The 24,988-nt window shown below is 46.0% G+C and overlaps 1 protein-coding gene across 1 annotated transcript in view; it reads right to left on the bottom strand.

Annotated features, from left to right (window-relative positions):
- The window catches only part of LOC121002577 (phosphatidylcholine translocator ABCB4-like), a 95,146-nt gene that overhangs the window by 36,693 nt on the left and 33,465 nt on the right, over positions 1-24,988 (bottom strand). The window contains exon 3 of the mRNA XM_040434020.1: positions 16,251-16,448. Coding sequence (XP_040289954.1) covers positions 16,251-16,448 — 198 coding nt within the window. The remainder of the gene's footprint in view (positions 1-16,250; positions 16,449-24,988) is intronic.

The raw sequence follows: 24,988 nt of genomic DNA, 5'->3' as shown, positions 1-24,988 counted from the left end.
GGGAAATGATCTCTCAATCCAAATGGGAAGCCCGTCTGTATAGGCACGGTAATAAATCGGGGAAATTACTGGCGGGGGTAGCAAAAGGTCAACGACCTACTACTGTCATTCCTCCCCTCAGGAATAGTCTAGAACACTTGCAGACTCACCCCAAGGAAATAAACGCAGTACTGAGAACCTTCTATGAGGATCTGTACAAGGCCCCAAACACCCCTCTTTTGGATAGTAGTCAGTGGCTGGGGAGAGTTTCTTTACCTAAAATTAGTGATGAAGAAAAAAGGGTTCTTAATGCCCCAGTTTCCAAAGATGAAATTGAGCTTACGATCAAAAACCTATCCTTGGGGAAAGCTCCAGGCCCAGATGGGTTTTCTGGCGAGTTTTATTGTCTTATATCCCCGGAGATCTCATCTCTACTGGAACAAGTGTCTACGAGTTACATGCGGGGGGAGGTGATTCCGAATCAAACTAATACGGCCCATATAAAAATTTTGCCAAAACCAGGGAAAGACCCTGCCTATCCATCATCATATCGTCCAATTTCCTTAATAAATGTGGACTTGAAGATAATCTCCAAAATTTTAGCGGACAGATTAGCAAAAATCTTACCAAGACTGATCTCTCCAGCACAGGTGGGGTTCGTACGGGAGTTACTAACGTTCGTAAGGTTCTCACGGTTCTGGACGAGGTCAAGCTTCGACCTGATCTCCATCCATCCCCAGCATTAGTAACAGTAGATGCTGAAAAAGCTTTTGATAACGTACACTGGGGATGGATGGAGCAGGTACTGGAGGTGATGGGATTTGACGGTGCTTTCCGTCAGTACATTAGGGCACTATACTCAGACCCTTGGGCTCGGATCCATACCCCAGGTTTTTTGTCACAACCGTTTAGGTTGGGCAAAGGTACTAGACAGGGATGTCCTTTGTCCCCCCTTCTATTCAACCTAGCCTTAGAGCCCCTGTCCAGGAAACTAGCTGGAGATAGTAAGATTGAGGGAATTAGAGTAGGGAATAGGGAACTCAAACACGTTCTATTTGCTGACGACTTATTAGTCTTTCTAGAGAACCCATCCAGAGACCTACCCCATTTGTTCCAGTTACTTTCTGAATTTGGCGTTATATCAGGATACCGAGTTAACGCGACTAAGTCAGAGATCCTATTTATTGGCCCAAATATTCCAAAGGTTGGTGAGAAGCCGCTGGGAGTCCCACTTCAGGTAGCCACTAAGTCAAATAGATATTAAGGTATCCAGATAGGAAGGAATCCGGGGTCGCTTTACTCTTTAAATTATCCACCTATTGTTCAAAAGATCAAGAGAGAATTGCAGAGGTGGATGCAATCCCCTCTGTCCCTGGGAGGGAGAATACAGTTAATAAAAATGATGTGCACTCCAAAGCTCCTATACCCGATGCAAACGATTCCCATCTTGATCAAACATAAGGATATATTGGAGTTAGAATCGGCATTCAGGGCTTTTATTTGGAGGGGACGCAAACCCCGCATAGCTTTCCCAAAACTCCAACTACCAAAAGGTTTGGGGGGAATGGCATTACCTGACCTAAGGTCATATAACTTGGCCAGCCTATTAAGGCATGGTATTGATTGGATCTTCGGATCCAACTTCTATACCAACACACTGTTAGAGTCTCAACTAGCTAGACCGTGGTCCTTGGGGGCACTCCTTCACACTAAGTTCTCTGCTCTACCCCTTGTGGCCAAACGAAGCACTTTGTTGACAGACACTATAGCGCCCTGGAAGGGGGTGCGGAAAATTTTTAAGCTCCCATTCATGATCTCAAAATTTATGCCAGTCTGGGGACATCCGGAATTTCCTGCAGGCATCGAAACAAAACATTTTGAATCATGGAGGTGAGATGGTGTGAGGAGGGTCCAGGACTTCTGGGATAGACAAACCAATACATATGTGTCCTTTACTGAACTACAGAATAGATTCCCACAAGTCAAGCCACAACACTTTCTGGCATATGCTCAGTTGATGAGCTTTCTCAGACCTAGAGTGAAGAACATGAGTGGGGAGTTTTCTGTCAATGCCTTTGATCGTTTGTTGGGAGATGGATCCAAGAAAAGGTCACTTTCAGATCTCTACCACGAGTTGAGGGATAGCAAGCAAAAGTGTGTGGCAGATAATGTATTCTCCCATTGGAAAAAAATATTCCCTTCACTGGATGCAGATACTCTTGTAATTCAAGGATGGAATACAGTATAGTCAATAAAGTGATAATCAACCAAGTTTGGAGAGAATCCCATTTCAGATTTATCCATAAGGCTATCTATGGGTTCCAATTTTCTGCGCCCCTTCTATCCTCTGATAGATTGACTAGATGTCCTAAGTGTCATTTGGACAAATCTGATCTGAGTCATGGAGTGTGGTCCTGTCCAGCCTCTCAGAAATTTTGGAAGCTAGTTAGATCTCAGATTAAAAGGTATCTAAAAATCTCAGTTCCTTTGTCTCCTGATCTGATGCTTTTCCATGCCCAGACGAATGGGATCTATGTGCAACCAGTTATTCACATCCTTCTACTGGCAGCCAAACGCTGTATTTTCAAGCATTGGCTCAAACCTCAACTGCCGTCAATGACAGAGGTTCTTAATCATGCTAAGCTTTGCCTGGATATGGAAAAAATTGAAGCGGAACAATTGGGGGGGCGATTTATAAACACTTTTTTCAAGAGATGGGAGGCTTTTATAGGAGTGGTATATTCAGACAGGGACATGCGCACTTTAATGGCTCCATTCATTCTGTCAGAATGGTACTTGAAGAAAAAGTTAAGCCAAACCTTGGGGAGACTTCAGATTGATTGAAAGCAATGTTAGTACATTAGGGAAGCTGAGAGAGAGGGAGGGGGGGGGGGGAGGGGGTTAAATGTTTTCCCAGGTTGGGAGGAAGGGAGGGGGGAGGTAGAGGAATCGAATTGTATGGTATTGTACTGTATTGTACTGTTTATGAGTATCTTACATGCACTTTGATTAACTCTTTTGTTGAGACGAAGGAGCTGTATTTGTATTGTACAACTGTCTTGCTGAAAATAATTTGGAAAACTTAATAAAAATTATATTAAAAAAAAAAAAAAAAAAGGGTGGCCGCTGTGAAGGTCACTGTTAAAGGGTTTGTCAATGTTAATAGGCCAGGCACTGTGGAGGTGTCACGACCATGGTCATGGTCGTGACTAGTGTTGAGCGCGAATATTCGAATTTCGAATTTTCTTCTCGAATATCGCAATTTCGAGATTTCGCGAATATTTTGAATATAGTTCCAAATATTCGCGAAATCGAATATTCATTTTTTTTTTTTTTAAATTAATTTAAATCGTACGATTTTTTTTTTCCTGTATAAGGCAACGTTCCTATGACTATGGCTAGGCTAATAATCGTATGATTAAATTAATCGTACGATTCTTTTTTTTTTCCCTGTACAAGGCAAAGTTCCTATGACTATGACTATGGCTAGGCTAATATGTGTATTTTACGAAATTTCTTAATATTGCTCTAACTTCGTCTTTTAGAATATCCGTAATATTGCTCTAACTCCGTCTTTTAGAATATTACGAATATTCTAAAAGACGAAGTTAGAGCAATATTAAGAAATTTCGTAAAATACACATATTAGCCTAGCCATAGTCATAGGAACTTTGCCTTGTACAGGAAAAAAAAAATCAAAAAAAAAAATCGTACGATTAATTTAATCATACGATTATTAGCCTAGCCATAGCCTAGCCATGACTATGGCTAGGCTAATATGTGTATTTTACGAAATTTCTTAATATTGCTCTAACTTCGTCTTTTAGAATATTCGTAATATTGCTCTAACTCCGTCTTTTAGAATATTACGAAAATAAAAAATCGTACGATTAATTTAATCATACGATTATTAGCCTAGCCATAGTCATAGGAACGTTGCCTTATACAAGGGGGAAAAAAAATTAAAAAAAATCGTACGATTAATTTAATCACATATTATTCGTGAAAAATAAAATAATTACGAATATTCGATTTCGACGAAAAAAATACGAATATTCATTCGAATATTCGCAAAATATCGCGAAATCGAATATGGCACCTCCCGCTCATCACTAGTCGTGACTTATTGGGAGCCGCATGCATTTGCCCGCGGTCTGGTATTGTTGTCAACCACAGATGAGGGCTAGTATCTTGCCTCACGTGTGGTTGCCGCTGGCAACTTGTGGTTGTTGGGCAGTGGAGCAGCCTGAGCTGGTCGCTGGGCAGCTCGCTGTCCATGCATGCGGTTGTCTTTGGCAACGTGTAGTTTTGTGTATGCACTTTGTCTGTTTGTTGTGCACGAGGTTATGTTTGTATGCACTGTTGTAGTGTACGGGGACTGTAATACCCGTCACTACCAGAGTGTCACTTGGTGTGCTGTCGTCCCTCCTTAGTTATGGAGAAGTTGGTATATGTCAGTTTTATAAAATGTCATGTAATGCAATGCTATGTGTTTCCCTGTTACTATGACACTTGCATGTACAGGCCTGCTAGGGGTGTCATTCCAGCTTCTAGTCACTAGAGGGAGCTAGGGAGCCCTAGTCTATATAAGGCCCAGTCAGGGAAGGGAAAGGGAGACGGAGTCTAGTGTCTGTAATCTACAGTTGGAGATTAGACAATGTCAGAGACAAGTCCAGGCCTGAAGCCTGCTGTCCAGGAGAAGATTCCCTCCTGAATTCCCATATGCAGAAACAGGAATATCTTAGCTAAAGAGCCTGAGGAAGCAGCTGAGAGAGACCGAGGCAGAGTGCAGAGAAGCAAGAGGTACTAAAAATAACAGAGGAGGTACTTTCTAAAGCTATAGCCAAGGATATAAAGCCAGAACTAGGTTATTGGGCCTTGGTGAAGATTTGCTATATTCCAGGATCAGACAGAAATAGAGTGCAAGCTCCTGTACTGCAAGTCCTGTGTTCAACACTCTGTAATCACCTTGCTAAATCTGTAATTGCCTGCATCAACCGTATTGCAAAATCGACTGTATGCCAAGGAACTGCGATTCCAATATTGTCTCTGCATGAAAACTACTAAAGTTGGAGTTCTGTTTTAAGACCACGTGTTCCTCAATTTATTCCTGCTATCCGCAAACGGCGTGCCACCGTTTAATTGGCACTGGCGTCACGAACAATTTCTACCATCACCTGCTTATGCAGAGAGTCAGCCGTCTCAGGTTAGTGTCATTGCACTACTACACCCAGAAACTCTATTACACACAACTTGAGTACGCTGCACCTCTCTTTTGGCGTCACGAACAGGATACGCACGCTTTCTAGTGCAAGAAACGTGAACTTTGTGCCTTATACAGTTGCCCTGTGACCAAAGTGACAAATTGCCTGTTTATTTAAAGTGGACTTTGTGGACTGAAAATCATACCCAAAGTGTACCCAAAACTTCTAAAAAGCGCTGTGCAGTGTTGCGCTACCCAGAGGAAGAAAATTGCCGCATTGGAGTGTGGTTTTGTGGACTTTTAACAATCCTGCTTGCTGTCAGTGAATAGACAGCGTTTATACCCAAAGATGGCTGCTGGGCTTGCTGAATTTACTGCTGCGTCACCTTCATCCCGAAAAGGCGGGAAAAATTGGCGCCTTTCCGAGAAAAGAGCGGGAAGGAGTTCAAGGTCAGGCGCCACTGCTTATCTAGACATTTGCATGTCTGCCAGCATGGACACCGCCTTCCATATACTGGAATACCTGGGGGGCGGCCTCCCAGTGCAGTGGGAGGAGCTGGCTGCTGTAATTGACGCGACCCTATCGCTCTCCTCAGAAGGATCGAGCATGTTGGAAAGTGAGCATCATTGTGCTGCAATGTCTACGCCTAAAATACCGCAAGTGCCTGATGTTGGTGTAGAGCCAGAGGAGGCTCCACCGGCCTACTCTCCGGGACCGGAGACACCCGCCTGCCGCCCAAGGGAGAAAGAACCAGAGCCCTACTATGGCTCGTGGAGAGACTTTTTTCAGCCCTCGTTCAAGTGGTCATCACTTATGGCGGAGATCCGGGAGGCCGCTATAAAGCGGAATACGAAGACCAAAATCGTTTATGAAGAATTGACTAAAACAATCCATGAAAAGCGTGCTAACACCCAACCCCGCCTGGAAAGGAGAAAGGGAGTGGTGCTGTCATTCGACAAAACCCGTGGCTACGGGTTCATCCAGGACTATCTAACTGGCAGAGACCTCTATGTGAATCGAAGGTCTGTCAAAAGAGACTACCTACCTTCTTATCAGCACAGCCTCCGTGAGGGAGAGGAAGTGGAGTACACCCCTGCCGAGAGCCTGCGAGGCCCATATGCCACTGCCGTGACCCGTCCCAAACGAGCACCTGAGGACTGGGAGGCAGAAGAAGGAGAAGACTACACTGGCTGCGAGCGGGAACCTGAACGCTCTCCAGAGCCAGCCCATCACGCCTTTCAGGAGCGGAGCTCCTTCTATGGGCCTAACGTCTTCTGGCAGCCAACCGTGTTGGAGAAATGGGTGAGCCCCTATCCTTCCCCCGAGCTGCCTCGTCGGGAGAAGACCATACAAGATATGGAAAACTTGAAAGGACTTCATGCTACCTTGGAGAACATCCGGAGGGGTCGGAGACCAGACGCATCGCCAGAACCTGCGGAGGCCGAGTCCGTGCCATCGGTGACTGTACCTGCGCCGGCGGCGCCAGCAGATGACAGCGACTCCGACACAGAGAGCATCAGTGAGCAGATTGTCCGGCTGGAGGAGAAGTTGCGGGAGCTGCGCAAGATCGCGACCGCCAGGATCCAGACGCCGCCAAAGAAGGACGAGGTAAGGGTGCCTGTCACCACCCGTAGACCACCTTCTGCTGCCACCGCTCCGTCAGTGCCCCAAAGGAGACCCCCGGTTGCTGTGATTAGCCGCGCCGAGCCCACCGGACCGCTTGAGGCGGCGGTAACCATGCCATTCCATCCCACAATCCTTATGCCGGGACCGGTACGGTCCACCCAAGGGTTTACCCCTAGGCCCATGGGGCCAATACCTATTAGGGGCCCCTTCCCCCTACAGCTGCCCCCCAATACAGTTATGTGGGCCCATCCTCCTGTAGAGGACTACTACAGGCCGTACTTGCCAGCAGAGCCAAGTGGTTATGATATGCCACTGTGAATCAGCCTGCTAGGCCTTTGATTTATTTCACTGCAGAAGTTTGATGTTAACCCTTCCAGGACAGGAGTCCTATGTTTCTGGTCCTTTGTTGCGGCTGCCAGTTTGTCCACGGCTCAGTGGTAGGTGTTGACCACTGAAATCACAAAGTCAGCAAGGCCACGTTTGTTTCCAGGACCTCCTGCCTGCTTTTGCTACCCCACGCCAAGTTGTGCCTGTTCCTTTAGTTGCACCTTTTACCCTTCACCCCCTTTTCAGGTTGATCAGGGGTCTTACAGCACTTCTCTTTGCTGTCCTTTTATTGTGCAACTTCATACTAAGGAACCGTGCCCGGAGACAGACTCAAAAGAACCTGAGCCTCTGAGATTTTTGCTCTTTTAAAGGAAATGTGCCCAGAGATGGACTCCACCGCATGAGAGCCTCTGTGATTTAATAGAAAAATAACCTGGGTACGGACTCATGTTTGTTCTTTGAGCCTCCAAGAACTTTTATACTGTTTTATCTATTTTGCTGTTCTATCATGGACTTATTCATTGTCATGGACTATCCTGGTTATAATGTTACGCTGTGCCAGGTCAGCGCCCCCGTTCCATTCATTATCCTGAGAGAAGAGAACGACGCCCCTTGTCACTACCCTTCACCTTTGCCAATTGGACCTGATGTAAATGTAAATGCAGATGAATTACATGTATGTATGCCTGCATGTCTCTATTTTCTATTTCAGGTAGAGATTCCAGTTGGGCGACCCATGATGGAGTACGAGGTCGTACTCAGCCTAAAGCAGTGGGGTATGTAGTGTACGGGGACTGTAATACCCGTCACTACCAAAGTGTCACTTGGTGTGCTGTCGTCCCTCCTTAGTTATGGAGAAGTTGGTATATGTCAGTTTTATAAAATGTCATGTAATGCAATGCTATGTGTTTCCCTGTTACTATGACACTTGCATGTACAGGCCTGCTAGGGGTGTCATTCCAGCTTCTAGTCACTAGAGGGAGCTAGGGAGCCCTAGTCTATATAAGGCCCAGTCAGGGAAGGGAAAGGGAGACGGAGTCTAGTGTCTGTAATCTACAGTTGGAGATTAGACAATGTCAGAGACAAGTCCAGGCCTGAAGCCTGCTGTCCAGGAGAAGATTCCCTCCTGAATTCCCATATGCAGAAACAGGAATATCTTAGCTAAAGAGCCTGAGGAAGCAGCTGAGAGAGACCGAGGCAGAGTGCAGAGAAGCAAGAGGTACTAAAAATAACAGAGGAGGTACTTTCTAAAGCTATAGCCAAGGATATAAAGCCAGAACTAGGTTATTGGGCCTTGGTGAAGAATTGCTATATTCCAGGATCAGACAGAAATAGAGTGCAAGCTCCTGTACTGCAAGTCCTGTGTTCAACACTCTGTAATCACCTTGCTAAATCTGTAATTGCCTGCATCAACCGTATTGCAAAATCGACTGTATGCCAAGGAACTGCAATTCCAATATTGTCTCTGCATGAAAACTACTAAAGTTGGAGTTCTGTTTTAATACCACGTGTTCCTCAATTTATTCCTGCTATCCGCAAACGGCGTGCCACCGTTTAATTGGCACTGGCGTCACGAACAATTTCTACCATCACCTGCTTATGCAGAGAGTCAGCCGTCTCAGGTTAGTGTCATTGCACTACTACACCCAGAAACTCTATTACACACAACTTGAGTACGCTGCACTGTGACACCTCCCTTCACTTGCGGTTGTCCGCGGCAACGTCTGGTGTTGTGTGCATGTGGTGGCAGTGTCTCGGCCTGCTGGCTGTTCCTCAGGACATGGTTGCCACGCATGCCGTTGCCGGCGGTAACAGGTGAGTGTGTTTATGTGCTTTTCCCTTTAAGTGGCTTCACTACCCTGCCTGGTGTAGGAAGGGTTAACTCCCTTCTTTCTGTGTGAACACTGGGTGTGTCTGTGTGTGGGTGTGGCCGCTTGGGTTATTTAGCTTCCTGCTGGATGGCAGAAGCTTGAGGGGTACTCCAGGCATGTTGCTGGAGTCGTCCTCCTGGTATCCTGTTACCATCCTTCCAGTAAGGGCCACCCTTCCGGTCATAAATCCAAATCCCCGATGTTTACTTGATGTCCTATGCTTTTGGTTTTTATTGCAGCTATGGATGTCCTGGTTCCTCTGTGTTCTTAAGTGTGTGCTGTTTGTCTAATGTTTGTGTGGACAGCGTTTCTGAGCACGGGTTCCAGTCAGCAAGTCTGTGGCAGGTTAGTGTGGAACTGTTTGGTTTACCTGTCATATTCATAGGCTGTTCTTGTTCCTATCCCCTTGCAGCTTGGCCACTTTAGCCTCTGTCACCGCCAGAATCTTTAGCCACCATCCTTCGGCTATGGGAATATAAAGTCCCCTGACGAACCAAGTTCTTTTACTTGGGGAAACGCGTCGGGACATTTCACTACCGTCATCTTTAGGACGATTCATCCTGTCCTTTAGAACAAGCAGCCCACTGTGAGCTAGCACCTTAGGGTCATGTAGGGGTAAGTAAAGGGCCTAGTCACTAGGTATCTATAAGGATATCCGACCTGCAGCCCGCACTGATAACACATCTATCTCTTAAGGATATCTTCTAACCGTAAGTGCAATATCCGTCTTACCCATTATTTATAAATTATTCTCCCACTACCCTAACTCCAGAGGTGGGCTTAGCTTCTTTTTGTCTGGCATACAAAAATATACTATCATGGAATATTTGGAATGATGCTTCTTTTAATATAATTTAGTAAAAGTTAAATTTTAAATTGGTAGCTATAACCTTCTGTACCCGGCCCATTAACAGTGACCATCACAGTGCCCGGCCCATTAACATTGACCTTTACATTCCCCTTCCCTATCATAGTGCCCACACAGGAGAGGGTAACGTACCAACCAACGACAGTTGGTAGCAGATATCCATGTACTAATCAATGTACTAACCTCTATTAGCCTGTGAGCCTGAGTGAAATAAGTGGTGTGAAGTATATGTATAGATGTGCTGACATTGCAAAACCTCTGGAAAAACGCGCACGCATGTGTATTCAGTAGAACATCGAGGAATATAACTTACACAAGTTCACTATAAGGCCTCATGCACACGACCGTTCAGTTTTTTGCAGTCCGCAAACCGCGGATCTAAAAAAACGGAAGCCGTCCGTGTGCCTTTCGCAATTTGCGAAACGTAATGGGCGGCCCATTGTAGAAATGCCTATTCTTGTTGGCAAAACGGACAAGAATAGGACATGTTCTATTTTTTTTTTTTTTCTGCGGGGCCACGAAACGGAGCAACGGATGCGGACAGCACACGGAGTGCTGTCCGCATCTTTTGTGGCCCCATTGAAGTAATTAGGTCCGCATCCAAGCCGCAAAAACGGTGGGGACTCATCACTGGAAGCAGCACAGTGACCCCTAGGGGTGGTGACTCACAAGTACTATTAGTCATATTATAGTTCCAGATATAATTTTTGAATATTGTATAGTGTTTTTATGCTATTACATGTATGTTCAATAAATAATGTATATTTTCCATGACAAACCAGTCCATGTAAGTCCAGCTATTTGAGTACCAGCCAGAAGCCTATAAATTACCACAGTGATCCTATTTAGTTCACGATAGTCAATACATGGCCTTAATCCCCCATCTGTTTAGACACAAAAAAGAAACTGGCCCCTACAGGAGACTTTGAGGGGTGAATAAAACCTTTGGTAATATTCTCTTGGACATAATCACTCATGGCCACCCCACTAAGCAGGGAAATGACTAAGCCCATCCGAGTCTTCTCATCGCCCAAGGACGTGGGTCTAAGTTGGAAGTATAGCTTGCACCTCTCACAAAAATTAAAAAACTGCTTGCGATCCCCAGAAAAAAAAACTCAGGTAGGGGAACCTTAAGCTTTGAAGATTCCTCTCACCCTAACCCAGGACTTAAAAATGGCTTAGTTGAGGCTGCTGGAGTTAACTAGGCCAAAGCCTGAGTATGGTGTCCCACAGTCATAGCTAGATTCTGAAACATATTTAACAGACTATGCATCTGATCACCAAGCGGGTTCCGAGAGATTTAAGTCCTTAAGGCAGAAGTGCCCCAGGAATCAATTTAATATCTCAATCATAGGGTCGATGAGGTGGTAAAATCGAACCTCCTCCGAAAACACTTCAGGAAACTCCTTTATGTACCACGGGACCTGTGTAGAGAAGCATCCAATTTGACTGATCTTTTGAATACATTTACCCTGACACTCCTTACTCCAACTATTAAGGAGTGTCAGGGTTAACATCCCCACTGACCCAATCAATACAGGGATTGTGTTGTCTGAGCCAGGGCAGGTTCAAAACCACAGAAGCAGCGAGAGAATAATTAACCCAGAAGGTAATCTCTTTCTTGTGAAGACACCCCACCTGCAGGGATACTGGTCTGTCAGTAACCGCCTCAATACTTCCGGCAAGAAACGAACCGTCAAGTGAGGTAGTCTAATACCTGACTCCAAGGCTCTAAAAGCCTCTGCTCCAACTAGGTGCAGTCGTTTCCCAACTACTCCAGACGAGGGCGATCCCGCACCAGATGTTTAGATGACTCACAGAGCAGACACAGTCTCTGTTCCCAGCAACGTCGCCTTACATCAAGCGAAATTCGGGTGGTCTTTCCCAGCTGCATAGGTTCTTCACCCAGAGGAGTTCTTGGCCCTGCCACAAGCGAGACCCCCTTGTAGGCGGACTTATCTTGTAGACGTTCACGTCGCCTTCTATCAAGACAAACAGTCAGGTAGGGGAACCTTAGGCTCAGAATATGCCCCTCCCCCTAACCCAGGACTTAACAAGGGCTGAGTTGAGGCTGCTAGAGTTAACTAGGCCAAAGCCCGAGGATGGTGTCCCACAGTCATAGCTAGATCCTGAAACATATTTAACAGACTATGCATCTGATCACCCAGCGGCTTAGCAGGATCCATAGATTAGGATGATTATTCTGTAATGCTAATGTAATGATAAAGCAAAAATGACTGCCAGCAAAAGTGCCTTACCAGACACACTTTGCGCAAGCCGTCATACTCTGAACACCTTTGAGGGCCGGGGTACTCTTCACCTGCATCCAGAAGGAAGGGGGACTTTGGCAGAGCCCTTCTCAGGTGTCAAATAGCAGGGCGGCTAGTGGCTGGGCACACCGGCCGTAGTTGGGCAAAACCCCAAAGTAAATACCGTGACACTATGCAATGGTCAATAGAAAACACGAGAATGGTCAGTAAACGTAAGCCAGGGCACAAGAACCAGAAGACAACCAAAGCCAGAGCCAGAGTCAATAACCAGAGAAAACACCAGATAGCTTTCCAGTTCAAGAACCAGGGAAGTAACTGAATAATCAGCAGTGAGTGGGGGAAAAGACCAGGTTTAAATATCCCTCCACAGATCACCTGACACTGCTGAGGTCAAACCCAATCTCCACCATCAGACCAGGGAAGGACAAGTGAGGGCTGAGAGTGTGCAAAGGAAGGAACCTCCCACCACATGTCCAAGTCAGGAGACATGACAACAGAGGTTCCCTGGCAACAGCTGATGCTAGGGGTTCCGGCATCCTGGGACCCCTGACCAGTGTCAGCGCTGGGAATTATGGCATCCCATGTCCCAGCAGTACCAGAGTGGATCTCACAGAGTGACGCGCGTGCGTAAAATGCAAATCTTTACTAGCTCTGTCCTCCGAGGGTTACTCCCCACCAGTCCCGCCAGAGACCACATGGGAGAATGAGAGACACGTCTTCACTTGGTGGCATGCTTTCGGTGAGACTGCGTCTGTCTCCCTGGCTGCCTGACAAATACATGTTCAAAGCAAAATACCATTAAGTTCATGGTATGGAGAGATCCACTGGAGTTCAAATTTTGCTTTACTGCACAGTGATGTAGAATTTGTTTAAAACTTGTTGAGGCTGTCAGAGTGACTCAGAATATTTTTTTTTATAACCGAACGTGTTAGCTATAAATGATGAATTTGGGTCCAATTGGTGGTGTGTTTTGTCTGGTAATACCGTCATAGTTCCAACGATAAATTGCAATAACGGTGCAGACTAATTTTTTTGCTAAAAGAACGTATTAGCTACAATGAATTTCGGTCAACTTGGTGGAGTCATTTGTGTGGTGCATTCTGATAACTGAGACTCCTCCTTTATGGCAATAATCCAGCTGCCACGTTTGATCCATCCAGCAAGTTTGGCCTCTCTGGTTTTAACAGTTTTTTTTACAAAAAGTAAAAGACGTTATGGAGGGATCCACATGGGTTAAAATTTTGTAGGTCTGCACAGTGACAGTGACAATTTGTTTTAAAATTTGTTGTGGCTGTCAGAGAGACACAATACAATTAATTTGGGTTGAGTTGGTGGTGCGATTTGTGTGGTTCAGCACTAACTGTTCTTTGATGCCCCTATGTGTGCGTGGGCTGCACACTCTGTACTGAAGGGATCGCCGTGTGTTTAGTGTGCTGCCATGGAGGGGGGGAAGAAATGTGACACAAAGGGGTGATGTAAAAAGGAGGGGGTTATGTGACATGGAAGGGGAGAAATGGGACATGGATAGAGGGGGAGTAATGTGACATTAAAAAAGGCCCCCATTTTGGACCAGTAGCGAGGGTCCAACAAGGTGGAGAGCCAGAAGTCATCCCTCTGCCGAATGATGACAATTAAGGTCTGTCACTACGCAAGCAAGTGAGCATGCATCAGGCCATTTGTGCAAGTGACTCAGAGGGACTCCCTGCCTCCATCTCCACTGCACACTGCCATGATGTGTCTGGGTCCTCTGCCTCGTCTTTCTCATCGCCCTGTAGCTCCTCTGGCTGATCCTGCTCTCCGGTCACCTGAGTACAAAAACCACCCATTTCGCTACACCATGCTTGTGCATTAATGTCCTCCTCCTCCAGTTCAGCCCCCACAGGGCTCATGTGGCATTGAGATCTAGACCCACGTCTCCGGTGCCCTGACCAGCCATTGTTACCAGCACCTGTTCCAGGACTTGAAGCAGTAGAATGATGTTGTTCATCCCGTAGTCCTGGCGACTGACAAATAACGACTAACAAAGGGCCTGAGTAAATGTCATGAGCTGCCACTGGCTGACATAGAAGTTACACAGGGGAGTACTCCTATCCGCTTGGATCATTAGGAAATCGTTGATGGCCTTTCTCTGTTCATATAGTCGGTCCAACATATGGAGGGTGGAATTGCAACAGGTGGAAACATCGCATATCAGCCTATGTTGGGGGATGCTGTTCTGACACTGCAGCTCAAGGAGGGTGTGCTTTGCGGTATACAAGTGGCTGAAGTGCATGCAAAGTTTCCTGGCCATTTTTAGGATGTCTTGCAGATGGGTGGAAGCAGAGGCGGCTCTTCTATTAGGCCACGCTCTGGCTCCCACCCGCACCCGACACCGCCACAATTTTTATTAGCTTCCAGGTGGCCTGCAGACCAGTGCGCAGATTGCTAAGCGGACTAATAAGATAAGATAAGAGCCGCCGCGGCCAGGCCGCTCTGAGCCCCTCTGCTCTCTGCCTCTTTAAGAGAGCAGTGGCTGCTGGGGCTCGGAGGGTGCTGCCGCACAGGCACGTCTTCTCTGACTGAATGCAATGTCAGCCCCGCCCTCAGAGCGCTGCGCAGCCACAGGGGAGAAGGAGCCAGGGCCCTGCCTCACGTCACCTCAGTGCCGCCGGTGCCTGAAGACAGACAGTGGAATGTGGACTGGTGCCCGAAGAAGAAGCCCAAGGTCGGGTCACCTGACTCAGGTGTGTGTCCTGCTGGCCGCTGTGGCCGTCTTCCCCCCGGCTGGCCTGATGAAATGAATCTGATGATAAAAACTTACTGTTACTGGTGGTGCCAGTAATGTGCCCATGGAGGGGGAGGGGGGTAAGATGTGCTGCTGCCAGCCTGCCAGGCTGATGGAGAGGGAGAAATGTGCAATTGGGAGTGGGGGTTAGATGTGCTGCTGCCAGGCCAATGGAGGGGGAGAAATGTGCCATGGTGGGGGGGAGTGCTGCCATTTAGGGGGGGAAGAAATGTGACACAAAGGGGGTGATGTAAAAAGGAGGGGGTTATGTGACATGGAAGGGGAGAAATGGGACATGGATAGAGGGGGAGTAATGTGACATTAAGGCTGGGGGGCATCATTGGGGACACTTTTTACTGGCACATTATTAGGTGGCACTATAGGTGTGACGTCACACAGGAACCGTTCTTGGACTTACTTTCTTTGGCTTCCCCGCGCTCACACCAGCTACCGGCTGGAGCGGCGCACGCAGGAGAGGGGAGTCGAGAGGACAGAGCAAGTTAACTACCACGAGGAAATGAAAAAGGAAGAATAGAGAGAGGAAAAAGGGACTTAGGACAGTACACGCATCCCACTTACATCACAGGGAACTTGGAGGCAACTGACAGCATTCTATTGCAGGTGAGAACGCTGCATATACAGATTGTGTCTAACAGGATTATTACATCAGGTCATATCTTTTGTAGTATCCAAGGGAAGTGTCTTTTTTACAGCGCGGGATTCCATTAACCTTATAGTTTCTATTTTAATTTTTAATTGTTCAGTCCAGGCACAGCAGGGGCTTTCTATCGGAACCCAGCAGCGGCCCCCAGAATTATTCCTAAATCACTTATTTATGTAGCCATTGTTTGAGCCTATTTATTACCATATCCCAGAATCTATTGTGAAACAGGAACAAAACTGAAAAGCTGGTGGGAGTCCAGCTTCTAAAAAGTTATGCTTTATTTCACACTTTATTTCACGCGGTAAAAAAGTTCCATATACAAGACAGGCAAGCTGTCTACGCGTTTCAGAACTATGTATCACGGTCCTTACTCATGACAATGCTGCCATGAACTCGTGCTCCCTATGAATCACACTCCCGCCAATCCAATTAGGAGTACAGGTTCAAGTGGTTCATACGAATCAACAGAAACCTGGATTAAACTACCCTTAAAAGTTAACATATGCCAAAAAAAGGAAAGAAAGAGAAAAAAAAACACACTGTGCTGCTTTGCTGTTTTCAAATCATGCATAAAGTATACTGCAGGTTGCCTGTGATCTCCTTTTCTATTATACAAAGATCTATGACATGAAGTATGGTTCTATTACATTTCACATACAATATAACAATAACATTACCACTTGTCCTTCTGCAGGGTCATAAAAACGCTCCAAAAGCTGAACCACTGTACTTTTTCCACAGCCGCTTCTTCCAACCAGTGCGAGAGTCTGACCTTTAGAAACTTTCAAGTTAAATCCATGAAGAATCTGAACATTGGGTCTTGTTGGATAAACAAATTGGATGTTTTTAAACTCCAGATTTCCCTCCATTTGTTTCTTTAAAATAAATATATAGAGAGAGGTTATACAGAGATGCAGTGCTTATAGGCTTTTATCATGACAATGTTAGGGTGGGTTCACATCTGCGTTCTGGATTCTGTTATGGCTTTCTGTTATAACATATTTATAACGGAATCCATAAGATGGAAGTCAAAACGGAAGCCTTAAGAGGCATTCCGTTTTGATCTGTCTTAATAGAAGTCTATGGGGATCCGTCTGGGTCCCGTTATGCAAGACGTGAAAACAAAGTCCTGTTGACAGGATTTTTTTCTCCGTTCTGCATAACGGAAACCAGACGGATCTGTTATGCTTCCCCATAGACTTCTATTAACCACTACAGGACCGCCATACGCAGGATTGCATCCTGGCGGCGGCCCTGTTGTTCCTCCTGGACGCGCCGGCGCGCCCTCTCGCGAGAGGCGAGATTTCCTATGAAAGCGCGCACACAGGCGCGCGCGTTCACAGGAACCGAAGGTAAACGTGTGGATCTGCAGCCCGCCAGCGGCGATCGTTCGCTGGCAGGCTGTAGATGCGATTTTTTTTAACCCCTGAAGGGTATATTAGACGCTGTTTTGATAACCCCATCTATTATACCAGCTACCTGATCCTCTGGTGGTCCCTTTTGTTTGGATTGACCACCAGAGGACACAGGCAGTTCTGTAAAGTAGCACCAAACACCACCACACTACACCCCCCCCCTGTCACTTATTAACCCCTAATTAACCCCTGATTACCCCATATAGACTCCCTGATCACCCCCTGTCATTGATCACCCCCCTGTAAGACTCCATTCAGACGTCCGTATGTAATTTGCGGATCCGCGGATCCGCATAACACATATGGACGTCTGAATGGAGCCTTACAGGGAGGTGATCAATGAAAGGGGGTGATCACCCCATATAGACTCCCTGATCACCCCCCTGTCATTGATCACCCCCCTGTAAGGCTCCATTCAGACGTCCGTATGTGTTTTGCGGATCCGCGGATCCATGGATCCACGGATCCGCAAAACACATATGGATGTCTGAATGGAGCCTTACAGGGGGGTGATCACCCCATATAGACTCCCTGATCACCCCCTGTCATTGATCACCCCCCTGTAAGGCTCCATTCAGACGTCCGTATGTGTTTTGCGGATCCACGGATCCGTGGATCTGCAAAACACATACGGACATCTGAATGGAGCCTTACAGGGGGATTATCACCCCATATAGACTCCCTGATCACCCCCGTCATTGATCACCCCCCTGTAAGGCTCCATTCAGACGTCCGTATGTGTTTTGCGGATCCACGGATACACGGATCCGTGGATCTGCAAAACACATACGGACGTCTGAATGGAGCCTTACAGGGGGATGATCACCCCATATAGACTCCCTGATCACCCCCGTCATTGATCACCCCCCTGTAAGGCTCCATTCAGACGTCCGTATGTGTTTTGCGGATCCGTGGATCCGCAAAACACGGACACCGCGGATCCGCAAAACACGGACACCACGGATCCGCAAAACACGGACACCGGCAATGTACTTTACGCATTTTGTGGATCCGCACATTGCTAGAACTATATAGAAAATGCCTTTTCTTGTCCGCAATTGCGGACAAGAATAGGTCATGTTCTATAGCAGGGGTCTCCAAACTTTTCAACAGGAGGGCCACATTGAAGATTTTACAAGTATTCGGGGGCCGAAAAAAAAAATCAGTTATGTATTAAATTAAATGTATATATTTTACATGGATCGTTTTTGTAATCAGCATGATATGACTGAGAACAAAAGAGAAAAAACTTTAGCAAAACAACGCAAAGACACCCGTGTCCCTATCAGCGGTGTCCCCATCAGCACAAAAATGTCCCCATCAGCACAGCAATGTCCCCATCAGCACAGCAATGTCCCCATCAGCACAGCAATGTCCCCATCAGCACAGCAATGTCCCCATCAGCACAGCAATGTCCCCATCAGCACAGCAATGTCAGCATCAGCACAGCAATGTCAGCATCAGCACAGCAATGTCAGCATCAGCACAGCAATGTCAGCATCAGCACAACAATGTCCCCATCAGCACAGCAATGTCCCCATCAGCACAGCAATGTCAGCATCAGCACAGCAATGTCAGCATCAGCACAGCAATGTCAGCATCAGCACAGCAATGTCCCCATCAGCCGTGTCACCCTTAAGCACAGCAATGTCCCCATCAACGATGTCCCCATCAGAACAGCAATGTCCCCATCAGCGGAGTCCCCATTAGCAGCTGATAGGGGCCACCACTGATGGGGACACTGCTGTTGGGGACGCGGCTGATGGGGACACCATTGATGGGGACACCCGTGTCCCTATCAGCGGTGTCCCCATCAGAACAGCAATGGCCAAATCAGAACAGCAATGTCCCCATCAGAAAAGCAATATATTACCATAAAAAAAAAAATATTCCCATCAAAAAAACAATATTCCCATCAGAAAAACAATATTCCCATCATGGGGACACCCACTGATGGGGAGGCTGCTGTTGGGGACATTGCTGTGCTGATGGGGACACCACTGATGGGGACGCTGCTGTTGGGGACATTGCTGTGCTGATGGGGACACCACTGATGGGGACACCATTGATGGGGACACCCGTGTCCCTATCAGCGTTGTCCCCATCAGCACAGCAATGTCCCCATCAGCGGTGTCCCCATCAGCACAGCAATGTCCCCATCAGCGGTGTCCCCATCAGAACAGCAATGTCAGCAAACTCAGAATACATTTTATTTTGCCCCCTCTCACTCAGAATACATTTTATTTTGCCCCCTCTCACTCAGAATACATTTTATTTTGCCCCCTCTCACTCAGAATACATTTTATTTTGCCCCCTCTCACTCACAATACATTTTATTTTGCCCCCTCTCACTCAGAATATATTTTTATTTTGCCCCCTCTCACTCAGAATATATACAATGTGAGAGGGGGCAAAATAAGATATATACAATGGGGAAAGTGGAATATCGATAAAGAGGGGAAAATGGAATATATACAGAGGGGGCAAAATGGATATAAATAGAGGGGCCCTGTATATATCCATTTTGCCCCCTCTGTATATATTCCATAATCATTTATCCCCTGTGTGTATATATTGCATTTTTGCCCCCTCTGTTATCTGTTTAATTTTTTTTCCATTTTTTTTGCCTTTTTTTCTTATTGAAATATATTTTTGTTCCCCATTGGTCCCCTGTGGAGGATTTCTTGCCTGACATTTAGTTCCATGCCAGGTGCCCCCCTGTGAGTTATAGCCAGGCAGTGGTGGTGTGCACATTTAAAAAAAAAATACTTACCTCGTCAGACTGCTCCGCTCCCGCCTTCTTGCTCTTGCTTGCAGCCCACAATCCTGTCTTCCAGCGTGCGTTGTGTGATCCCGCGAGACCTGGCTGGCGCGATATCACAGCGCCACCAGGCCTGAATGGGTGGAGGCGGAGCCCGAATGGATGGAGGCAGGGCTGGGGTTGGTGGGGCGGCGCAACTACTCACAGAGGCCGGGGGCCCAAGCGACCAGCCATTTACATAAAAATGTTAAAATTACTTGCGATGGGGCGACGGAGCTGCGGGCCCCCCCCACCGCCGGGCCCGGTCGCGGTCGCATCCTCTGCGACCGCGATCGTTACGCCCCTGGGCGGTTGTGCGGATTTGGTTCCTGCAACCTGCCAGCTGCGGGCGGGCCGGATCGAACGCACAATCGGGCCGGATGTGGCCCGCGGGCCGGGGTTTGGAGACCCCTGTTCTATAGGCTCGACAAAAAACGCAGTGTTCGCCCGATCAGGCCTGATCTTGTGCGCACACTTGCGTTCAGTCCGCCCCACCGCAGTGGCCGAATTTTTTTTTTCTGATCACTGCAAAAACACCGTAAAATCGCAGCGGCGCTATAAAAAGATCACTTTTGAGGGGCATGGCGAGTTCATAGAAGATTTTTTTTTTTTGTCAAAAGTTAGCGGAAATTGATATATATATATTTTTTTGTTTGTTTTTTCTTACAAAGTCTCATATTCCACTAACTTGTGACAAAAAATAAAATCTCACATGAACTCACCATACCCCTCATGGAATCCAAATGTGTAAAAAAAAATTGACATTTATATTCCAGAATTCTTCTCACGCTTTAGGGCCGCTAAAATGCCAGGGCAGTATAAATACCCCACATATGACCCCATTTTGGAAAGTAGACACCCCAAGGTATTCGCTGAGGGGCATATTGAGTCCGTGGGAGATTTTATTTTTTGTCACAAGTTAGCGGAAAGGGAGACTTTATGAGAAAAAAACAAAAAAAATAAATTTCCGCTAACTTGTGCCAAAAAAAAAAATCTTCTATGAACTCGCCATGCCCCTCACGGAATACCTTGGGGTGTCTTCTTTCCAAAATGGGGTCACATGTGGGGTATTTATACTGCCCTGGCATTTTAGGGGCCCTAAAGTGTGAGAAGAAGTCTGGAATCCAAATGTCTAAAAATGCCCTCCTAAACTGAATTTGGGCCCCTTTGCGCACCTAGGCTGCAAAAAAGTGTCACACATGTGGTATCGCCGTACTCAGGAGAAGTAGGGCAATGTGTTTTGGGGTGTCTTTTTACATATACCCATGCTGGGTGAGAGAAATATCTCTGTCAAATGACAACTTTGTATAAAAAAATGGGAAAAGTTGTCTTTTAGAGAGATATTTCTCTCACCCAGCATGGGTATATGTAAAAATACACCCCAAAACACATTGCCCTACTTCTTCTGAGTACGGCGATACCACTTGTGTGACACTTTTTTGCAGCCTAGGTGGGCAAAGGGGCCCAAATTCTAAAGAGCACCTTTAGGATTTCACAGGGCATTTTTAACACATTTGGATTTCAAACTACTTCTCACGCATTAGGGCCCCTAAAATGCCAGGGCAGTATAACTACCCCACAAGTGACCCCATTTTGGAAAGAAGACACCCCAAGGTATTTCGTGATGGGCATAGTGAGTTCATGGAAGTTTTTAGTTTTTGTCACAAGTTAGTGGAATATGAGACTTTGTAAGAAAAAAAAATAAAAAATCATCATTTTCCGCTAACTTGTGACAAAAAATAAAAAGTTCTATGAACTCACTATGCCCATCAGCGAATACCTTAGGGTGTCTACTTTCCGAAATGGGGTCATTTGTGGGGGTTTTCTACTGTCTGGTTATTGTAGAACCTCAGGAAACATGACAGGTGCTCAGAAAGTCAGAGCTGCTTCAAAATGCGGAAATTCACATTTTTGTACCATAGTTTATAAACGCTATAACTTTTACCCAAACCAATAAATATACACTTATTGCGTTATTTTTTTTTTATCAAAGACATGTAGAACAATACATTTAGAGAAAAATTTATATAGAAATGTAGTTTTTTAAAAAAAAAATTACAACTGAAAGTGAAAAATTTCATTTTTTTGCAAAAATTTCTGTAAATTTCGATTAATAACAAAAAAAGTAAAAATGTCAGCAGCAATGAAATACCACCAAATGAAAGCTCTATTAGTGAGAAGAAAAGAAGGTAAAATTCATTTGGGTGGTAAGTTGTATAATCGAGCAATAAACCGTGAAAGTAGTGTAGTGCAGAATTGTAAAAAGTGGTCTGGTCATTAAGGGTGTTTAAGCTAGGGGAGCTGAGGTGGTTAAGACGGAAAGCAAAACGCAATGCCTTTTAAAGGCTTCTGTTTTGCATTCCGTCATAATGCAAGTCTATGGGCAGCCTAACGGATCCGTCCTTCCGTCTTATGGATTCCGTTATTTTCAGTTATAACCATTTTATAACGGAAAGCCATAACGGAATCCAGAATGCAGATGTGAACCCACCCTTATAATAACGAGTGGTGTAAATTTGTGTGGATCCCGAATATTCGAATTGCAAATTTTAATCGCGAATATCGGCACTTCGAGAATTCACGAATATTTAGAATATCGCAAAATATATTCGTAATCGCGAATATTCGATAAAAAAAAATACCAGTTCATGTGAATTTTTATGCAAATTTTTGCAATCAAGAAAATAATGCCTGGAGATTATGAATTCGCAAATTCTCAAATATATGGCGAATATTCGCCCAAATATTCGCAAAATATCGCGAATTCGAATATTGCCCCTGCCGCTCATCACTAGTGTAAAAGCAGTTTTATTTTACTGAGCTCGAAATCTCTTGCTTTACTTCACAGAGATTAAATATTTTTAGCTGCCTGCAGCTGACACTAGGTTGAGATTATATTATATTTTGTTTAAAGGGATTGTCCGGTTTTATGATTGTCATCAATATCCGTTTGGTACCCATGACAATCAATTGGTTGAAGGGACCGTGTTGCTCATGCGACTACTGTGTCCATTTCAATGTTTACCTACACGCCGACACTATATATATATATATATATATATATATATATATATATATATATATAGTGAAGGCTGTTTACAGCCTGTAGTTGTGTGAGGGGCTGCCTCCACTACTTATACCCAGCGGCCGGGAGTCAGAGGGTCCCGACGTTGGTCTCGTTCAGGTAGCACTGCGGCGATTGCGACGTCACTTCCGGTTCTGTCAGCTTCCGGCTCCTTCCTGCAGCGTGCGGTGCCCGCGGTGAGTAGGTCCTTCGGATCTTCCGGCCCTGGCCCCAGCTTCCCCATAGCTAACAGCCGCACTGCCTCCCACCCTGCACGAGTCTGCGGCCGGACGCGCCCTGCAGCCTGGTTGGGGGCACCCGCCGCCGGAGACACCACTCCGGTCTATCATCCCAGGCGGTCGGCCCTGTCACTAGGCTGCCTTGCACACACCTTCTGGGTGTCAGGTTGGTGTATAAGTGTCACATTGTCTTGTAGGTTTGGACCATGCGATTTATAGGTGATATGCTAATAAGCAGGCCTCATTAGGCTTTTCCTTCATGTTGTGGGTTATTACTTTGAGCAAGCTGACCAAATCATTGTAGATTATAGGAGCCAGGTGGGATGATGCCGGTAGCAGGCAGACATATCACTGCCAGAGTGGTGTACCATGGTCCTCTCCTATCTTGCTTTCTCTGTATGATCTCCTCCTTCTATTCCTCAGGTGCACAGGTACTTGGGCTTTCTCCACAGTACTCGGCTGTTTCCCAGTTAGGGCCGGCCCTGCTTCACTTCACAGGTCCGGTATCTTTCATATAGAATCACCTGTTTCACCTAGGTCATCTTTCATGCTGTTTATTATAGGTTCCTGATTCGCTCAGGCCAAGGTTTGTGTAAATGTAGATGCCTAGGTCACTCTTCATACGGTGTGATGTGGCTTCCTGAATCGCTCAGGTCTGGTATCATGTTTATTGCCTGGAACGCTCAGGTTATCCTTCATGCAATGTAGCGTTGGTTCCTGAAATATCTCAGGTCATGTATCAGTCATGTATAATTGCCTGGATCACTCAGGTCGTCTGTCAAATTACGTTGGTTCCTGATTCGCTCAGGTCATGTTTCAGTCATGTATTGTTGCCTGAATCACTCAGGTTGTCTGTCTTACAATGTTACATTGGTTCCTGAATCGCTCAGGTCATATGCAATTGTCTGAATCGCTCAGATATTCTTTCTGCAGGGTATCGTTGGTTCCTAATATCAATCAGGCCATGTATCAGTCATATTTTATTGCCTGAATCGCTCAGGTTGCCTGTCTTACTATGTTACATTGGTTCCTGAATCGCTCAGGTCCTATGCAATTGCCTGAATCACTCAGGTCTTCTTCCTGCAGGGTATTGTTGGTTCCTGATATCACTCAGGTCATGTATCAGTTATGGATTATTGCCTGAATCGCTCAGGTTGTCTGTTTTACAATGTTACGTTTGTTCCTGAATCGCTTAGGTCATATGCAATTGCCTGAATTGCTCAGGTCTTTTTTCCCGCAGTGTACCGTTGGTTCCTGATTAGCTCAGGTCATTGATCCCGCATGTATAGTTACCTGAATCACTCAGGTCATTCTTCATGCAGTGCAGCATTGGTCCCTGAATCATTCAGGTCATGTATCGTTTGTTTAGTTACCTGTATCACCCAGGTCGCTTCCTTGTCTTCAATCTGTCTTGTCTTCCGGGTCAACCAGGACGCACTGTGCTGGTTATTGGTTCATCCGAATCTCAGTCTCATTCGGTTGTCTTCCTTCGGTCATTTCTGTTTTTTCCTGTACACTCCTCACCAGGTCTCGTGTCAACACAAGCTTATTTTTCGTTCAACCGGACCACAAGCCACCGGAATTCCCCGTCCAGCTTCATATGATTCTCAGTACTTCTCCGTTGCTGGTCATTCCACGGTGCCAGGTTCCAGGTAAGTTAAAGCTAGGTTGCGACATTTGGTCATGCCACTGCTTGGAGTTTTTCCTTATTCATTGCGAGCTTTCATTTCTAGGTCTCCAGTCCCGTCAGAGAAATTAGTCAGGGTTGACGGTTGGTTCGGGTAGGTTTGTGAATCTTTTCTATGTCACGCTTTTTCCAGTTTCTCACCGCTCTCGCCCGGTCGTTTCTATTGCAATATACACTCACCTAAAGAATTATTAGGAACACCTGTTCTAT

This window comes from Bufo bufo, chromosome 5 (assembly GCF_905171765.1).
Source record: "Bufo bufo chromosome 5, aBufBuf1.1, whole genome shotgun sequence".
Lineage (NCBI taxonomy): Eukaryota > Metazoa > Chordata > Amphibia > Anura > Bufonidae > Bufo > Bufo bufo.
Note: the sequence above shows the minus strand (reverse complement) of the source record. Positions and strands in the feature narration are given on the sequence as shown.